This window comes from Callionymus lyra, chromosome 4 (assembly GCF_982586985.1).
Source record: "Callionymus lyra chromosome 4, fCalLyr1.hap1.1, whole genome shotgun sequence".
NCBI classification, from domain to species: Eukaryota; Metazoa; Chordata; class Actinopteri; order Syngnathiformes; family Callionymidae; genus Callionymus; species Callionymus lyra.
The window spans coordinates 442,501-450,000 of record NC_141821.1 but is presented as its reverse complement, the minus strand read 5'-3'; the positions used below and the strand labels follow the sequence as shown (position 1 = coordinate 450,000).

The window sequence follows — 7,500 nt, the reverse complement described above, 5'->3', positions numbered from 1 at the left end:
GGGTTAGGGTTAGGTTAGGGTTAGGGTTAGGGTTAGGGTTAGCCCTAAAGGGTTAGGTGAACAGCGTGACTCAAGCTCTTCAGAGAACTTTGCAAAAATGAAAACATGAAACCAAAAGAACGTTCCTCAGAATGTCCACAAGGTGGCGACAGTTCAAATGAGCATTAAGAAAAAACATGTGGCAAAGGAAACTTTTTTAAAAAGAAACTTTATTCAACAAAGTTTGTAGAAAAATCATTTTGTTCGAGTCGACATTAAAGTGACACTTGAACATAAAACATTCTTGATCTGGTTTCATGTGCCGAGATAAATAAAGTTAAATTAATCACGGACTCAACACACGAACATTGAAAACTTCGATGAGACGCTGACAGGACGACGGAGCTAAGTGGGCGGAGCTTCCACAACTGGTAACACACACAGTTTCCAGTGATGACAAACACAAGTGACGACACTTTAGGGAAACGTTGATAAACAAAGAGACGTAAAGATGTTGAAAAATAAACTTTTACGAATGAAATGAACGAAGACGATGTTTGAACTAAAACTGTGTGTCTTCAAACACCAGGTTCAAAGGTCATGTCACGATGACGTAACAAGTCGGTCGCCCTGAAGTGTCGCCCACGGCGTGCAGCCCTGGCTAGCTGGTCAGTGGAGGTTAAGTCGTCTTGTGGGTCTCGATGCACAGAACGATGTGTTCGTTGGAGCAGCTGCGAGTCTCTTGACCCAGGAGGTCAGAGGTCAAGCTGGACGACTGACCCACGAGCGACACGTGATCCGCTCGCCACGACTCGCACTGTCGGTCCAATACTCGGCGCCCCCTGCTGGAGGAGCCGTGCCAGACCCTCTTGTGAGGCCTGCAGGAACAGAGAAGGTGACGTACAACCACCATGCTAGTGCTAACAGCTGTTAGATGCTAACGTAGCATGTTCTGTTGTCATAAACAGTTTAAATAACGCTAACCTAGCATGTTTTGTTGTCATAAACAGTTTAAATAACGCTAACCTAGCATGTTCTGTTGTCATAAACAGTTTAAATAACGCTAACCTAGCATGTTTTGTTGTCATAAACAGTTTAAATAACGCTAACCTAGCATGTTCTGTTGTCATAAACAGTTTAAATAACGCTAACCTAGCATGTTCTGTTGTCATAAACAGTTTAAATAACGCTAACCTAGCATGTTTTGTTGTCATAAACAGTTTAAATAACGCTAACCTAGCATGTTCTGTTGTCATAAACAGTTTAAATAACGCTAACCTAGCATGTTTTGTTGTCATAAACAGTTTAAATAACGCTAACCTAGCATGTTCTGTTGTCATAAACAGTTTAAATAACGCTAACCTAGCATGTTCTGTTGTCATAAACAGTTTAAATAACGCTAACCTAGCATGTTTTGTTGTCATAAACAGTTTAAATAACGCTAACCTAGCATGTTCTGTTGTCATAAACAGTTTAAATAACGCTAACCTAGCATGTTTTGTTGTCATAAACAGTTTAAATAACGCTAACCTAGCATGTTCTGTTGTCATAAACAGTTTAAATAACGCTAACCTAGCATGTTCTGTTGTCATAAACAGTTTAAATAACGCTAACCTAGCATGTTCTGTTGTCATAAACAGTTTAAATAACGCTAACCTAGCATGTTCTGTTGTCATAAACAGTTTAAATAACGCTAACCTAGCATGTTTTGTTGTCATAAACTGTTTAAATAACGCTAACCTAGCATGTTCTGTTGTCATAAACAGTTTAAATAACGCTAACCTAGCATGTTTTGTTGTCATAAACAGTTTAAATAACGCTAACCTAGCATGTTCTGTTGTCATAAACAGTTTAAATAACGCTAACCTAGCATGTTTTGTTGTCATAAACAGTTTAAATAACGCTAACCTAGCATGTTCTGTTGTCATAAACAGTTTAAATAACGCTAACCTAGCATGTTCTGTTGTCATAAACAGTTTAAATAACGCTAACCTAGCATGTTTTGTTGTCATAAACAGTTTAAATAACGCTAACCTAGCATGTTCTGTTGTCATAAACAGTTTAAATAACGCTAACCTAGCATGTTTTGTTGTCATAAACAGTTTAAATAACGCTAACCTAGCATGTTCTGTTGTCATAAACAGTTTAAATAACGCTAACCTAGCATGTTTTGTTGTCATAAACAGTTTAAATAACGCTAACCTAGCATGTTCTGTTGTCATAAACAGTTTAAATAACGCTAACCTAGCATGTTCTGTTGTCATAAACAGTTTAAATAACGCTAACCTAGCATGTTCTGTTGTCATAAACAGTTTAAATAACGCTAACCTAGCATGTTCTGTTGTCATAAACAGTTTAAATAACGCTAACCTAGCATGTTTTGTTGTCATAAACTGTTTAAATAACGCTAACCTAGCATGTTCTGTTGTCATAAACAGTTTAAATAACGCTAACCTAGCATGTTTTGTTGTCATAAACAGTTTAAATAACGCTAACCTAGCATGTTCTGTTGTCATAAACAGTTTAAATAACGCTAACCTAGCATGTTTTGTTGTCATAAACAGTTTAAATAACGCTAACCTAGCATGTTCTGTTGTCATAAACAGTTTAAATAACGCTAACCTAGCATGTTCTGTTGTCATAAACAGTTTAAATAACGCTAACCTAGCATGTTTTGTTGTCATAAACAGTTTAAATAACGCTAACCTAGCATGTTCTGTTGTCATAAACAGTTTAAATAACGCTAACCTAGCATGTTTTGTTGTCATAAACAGTTTAAATAACGCTAACCTAGCATGTTCTGTTGTCATAAACAGTTTAAATAACGCTAACCTAGCATGTTTTGTTGTCATAAACAGTTTAAATAACGCTAACCTAGCATGTTCTGTTGTCATAAACAGTTTAAATAACGCTAACCTAGCATGTTTTGTTGTCATAAACAGTTTAAATAACGCTAACCTAGCATGTTCTGTTGTCATAAACAGTTTAAATAACGCTAACCTAGCATGTTCTGTTGTCATAAACAGTTTAAATAACGCTAACCTAGCATGTTTTGTTGTCATTATCAGTTCAGCTAAAGCTAACCTAGCATGTTTTATTGTGGTTGAGGCTAATTCTCACCAGAAAGGATCTGCCAACACGTCCCGTCCATCGAAGGAGTAAATGGGAATCCGCTCGTTGAGCGTCGCGCCGTCTCCTCTGAAGACAGACCTCCAGTTCCTGAACATCACGTCGCCCTGGAGGTCACAGTTCAAAGTTCAAGTCAGACTCGTGGGACATCACGGGCGAGACCAGAGCGTGTTTACCCGGAGGTTGGTGACGGGAAGAGTTTCCCTGAAGCCGGGGTAGACCACGTTGACCAGGTCCTGCACGTTGGACGACATGAACGCGCGGTAGTTCGGAGTCAGACCCATCGCCTTGGCCTGCTCGTAGCACAGCTGGTCTGCTGAGTCCTGACCCCCCATGTCCCCGGAGTGAGGCTGGTTCAGGGCCACGAGGTTCAGCTGGAGAGCCAGGGGAAGACAATGATGCTTATTTGCTAGCATTGGCTAACACTAGCTGTGACGATACGAAATGTTGTCTCAGGAGGACTCACTCGGTCGCTGACTGAAGGAACCCTTTCCAGCGTCTCCCCTCTGGTCTGATAGGCCACCTGAGGCTGGAAACAGACAGGTGTCAGTCAAAGGTGACAAATGCTGATGGGGGCTGAGGTTCACCTGGTCTTGAGGGACCATGTTGTTGGAGACGTGGATCAGACGGCCCAGCTGAACCTCCTTCCACCCCTGCGGCACCTTCAGGAAGAGACTCCCCGCGACGTAGGCCAGCGTCCCTTCAGGGTCCTGCGCCATTTGTGACATCATGCTCTCTCTCGACCGGAAGGTCTTCGTCTGCGGAGACCAACGTTCAGACCTGGACTCTTGCATCACACACGCTCCAGGACTCACCGACGCAGAAGTTCCAGGAGGTCCAGCAGGTCCAGCAGGTCCAGGAGGTCCAGCAATGGTTACTTCTGGAACTGAAGCTTCAACGTCAGACACTGATCGACATGTTTGTTCAGTTAGCACCGGTTCAGTAACACATTAGTTTGATGCTAACACAGTAGTTTGATGCTAACACAGTAGTTTGAAGCTAACACAGTAGTTTGAAGCTAACACAGTAGTTTGATGCTAACACAGTAGTATGATGCTAACACAGTAGTATGATGCTAACACAGTAGTTTGAGGCTAACACAGTAGTATGATGCTAACACAGTAGTTTGATGCTAACACAGTAGTATGATGCTAACACAGTAGTTTGATGCTAACACAGTAGTTTGATGCTAACACAGTAGTTTGAAGCTAACACAGTAGTTTGATGCTAACACAGTAGTTTGATGCTAACACAGTAGTTTGATGCTAACACAGTAGTTTGATGCTAACACAGTAGTTTGAGGCTAACACAGTAGTATGATGCTAACACAGTAGTTTGATGCTAACACAGTAGTATGATGCTAACACAGTAGTTTGATGCTAACACAGTAGTTTGATGCTAACACAGTAGTTTGAAGCTAACACAGTAGTTTGATGCTAACACAGTAGTATGATGCTAACACAGTAGTTTGATGCTAACACAGTAGTATGATGCTAACACAGTAGTTTGAGGCTAACACAGTAGTATGATGCTAACACAGTAGTTTGGTGCTAACACAGTATTTTGATGCTAAAACAGTAGTAAGATGCTAACACAGTTGTTTGATGCTAACACAGTAGTTTGATGCTAACACAGTAGTTTGATGCTAACACAGTAGTTTGTTGCTAACACAGTAGTATGATGCTAACACAGTAGTTTGATGCTAACACAACAGTTTGATGCCAACACAGCAGTTTGATGCTAACACAGTAGCTTGATGCTAACAAAGTAGTTTGATGCTAACACAGTAGTTTGTTGCTAACACAGTAGTATGATGCTAACACAGTAGTTTGATGCTAACACAGCAGTTTGATGCTAACACAGCAGTTTGTTGCTAACATAGTTGTTTGATGCTAACACAGTAGCTTGATGCTAACACAGTAGTTTGATGCTAACACAGTAGTTTGTTGCTAACACAGTAGTATGATGCTAACACAGTAGTTTGATGCTAACACAGTAGTTTGATGCTAACACAGCAGTTTGTTGCTAACACAGTTGTTTGATGCTAACACAGTAGCTTGAAGCTAACACAGTAGTTTGATGCTAACACAGTAGTTTGTTGCTAACACAGTAGTATGATGCTAACACAGTAGTTTGATGCTAACACAGCAATTTGATGCTAACACAGCAGTTTGTTGCTAACACAGTTGTTTGATGCTAACACATTATTTGATGCTAACACAGTAGTTTGATGCTAACACAGCAGTTTGATGCTAACACAGCAGTTTGATGCTAACACAGAATGCTAACGAAACGGCTGTTCAGAGCTAATGCTAACAAAACTGCCAGTTTGATGCTAACAACATCAAAGCAAGACTTTCAGAGTCATTTAAAATAATGAGGTCATTAAATCTACACTTCGACATCAGGGGATCACGTACCTCCGTATCTAGAAGAAGTCTTGGGGGTTCCTGGAGGACCTGGAGGCCCAGGAGGTCCAACTGCACCTGGTTTACCAACACCTGGAGCCCCTGGAGTGCCCGGGGCCCCTGCTGGTCCTGGAGGGCCGACGACTGGCTCTCCTTTAGGCCCCTGAAAGAACCCTCTTGAATATAGTCCTGGATCACGTCAAGACCTTGAGAGTCACTCACCACAAGTCCAGCACGGCCGGGAAGACCTGGCAACCCAGGGTCACCGTTTTCACCTTTCAAGCCTTGTTCTCCTCGTCCCGCCTGAACAACACGCGACACGTTAACATCATGACGACACGTTAACATCATGACGACACGTTAGCATCATGACGACACGTTAGCATCATGACGACACGTTAGCATCATGACGACACGTTAGCATCATGACGACACGTTAACATCATGACGACACGTTAGCATCATGACGACACGTTAGCATCATGACGACACGTTAGTATCATGACGACACGTTAGCATCATGACGACACGTTAGCATCATGACGACACGTTAGCATCATGACGACACGTTAGCATCATGACGACACGTTAGCATCATGACGACACGTTAACATCATGACGACACGCTAACATCATGACGACATGTTAGCATCATGACGACACGTTAACATCATGACGACACGTTAGCATCATGATGACACGTTAACATCATGACGACATGTTAGCATCATGACGACACGTTAACATCATGACGACACGTTAGCATCATGACGACACGTTAGCATCATGACGACACGTTAACATCATGACGACACGTTAACATCATGACGACACGTTAACATCATGACGACACGTTAGCATCATGACGACACGTTAACATCATGATGACACGTTAACATCATGATGACACGTTAGCATCATGACGACACGTTAGCATCATGACGACACGTTAACATCATGATGACACGTTAACATCATGACGACACGTTAACATCATGACGACACGTTAACATCATGACGACACGTTAGCATCATGACGACACGTTAGCATCATGACGACACGTTAACATCATGACGACACGTTAACATCATGACGACACGTTAACATCATGACGACACGTTAACATCATGACGACACGTTAACATCATGATGACACGTTAACATCATGACGACACGTTAACATCATGACGACACGTTAGCATCATGACGACACGTTAACATCATGACGACACGTTAGCATCATGACGACACGTTAGCATCATGACGACACGTTAACATCATGATGACACGTTAACATCATGACGACACGTTAACATCATGACGACACGTTAGCATCATGACGACACGTTAGCATCATGACGACACGTTAGTATCATGACGACACGTTAGCATCATGACGACACGTTAGCATCATGACGACACGTTAGCATCATGACGACACGTTAACATCATGACGACACGTTAACATCATGACGACACGTTAACATCATGACGACACGTTAACATCATGACGACACGTTAGCATCATGATGACACGTTAGCATCATGACGACACGTTAGCATCATGACGACACGTTAGCATCATGACGACACGTTAACATCATGACGACACGTTAGCATCATGACGACACGTTAGCATCATGATGACACGTTAGCATCATGACGACACGTTAGCATCATGACGACACGTTAGCATCATGACGACACGTTAGCATCATGACGACACGTTAACATCATGACGACACGTTAGCATCATGATGACACGTTAACATCATGATGACACGTTAGCATCATGACGACACGTTAGCATCATGACGACACGTTAACATCATGACGACACGTTAACATCATGACGACACGTTAGCATCATGACGACACGTTAACATCATGACGACACGTTAGCATCATGACGACACGTTAACATCATGACGACACGTTAACATCATGACGACACGTTAGCATCATGACGACACGTTAACATCA

At 42.0% G+C, this 7,500-nt stretch overlaps 1 protein-coding gene across 2 annotated transcripts in view; it reads right to left on the bottom strand.

The window, feature by feature from the left end:
- Window positions 1–190: 190 nt before the first annotated feature.
- Window positions 191–7,500, bottom strand: part of LOC148080517 (uncharacterized) — a 48,674-nt gene continuing 41,364 nt past the window's right edge. For both annotated transcript variants that reach the window (XM_087788415.1, XM_087788416.1), the window contains 8 exons: window positions 5,739–5,819; window positions 5,529–5,679; window positions 3,924–3,994; window positions 3,696–3,866; window positions 3,575–3,637; window positions 3,285–3,482; window positions 3,100–3,215; window positions 191–857 (listed from right to left, as the gene is read on the bottom strand). In XM_087788415.1, coding sequence (XP_087644541.1) covers window positions 659–857; window positions 3,100–3,215; window positions 3,285–3,482; window positions 3,575–3,637; window positions 3,696–3,866; window positions 3,924–3,994; window positions 5,529–5,679; window positions 5,739–5,819 — 1,050 coding nt within the window. In that variant the 3' untranslated portion in view covers window positions 191–658. The remainder of the gene's footprint in view (window positions 858–3,099; window positions 3,216–3,284; window positions 3,483–3,574; window positions 3,638–3,695; window positions 3,867–3,923; window positions 3,995–5,528; window positions 5,680–5,738; window positions 5,820–7,500) is intronic.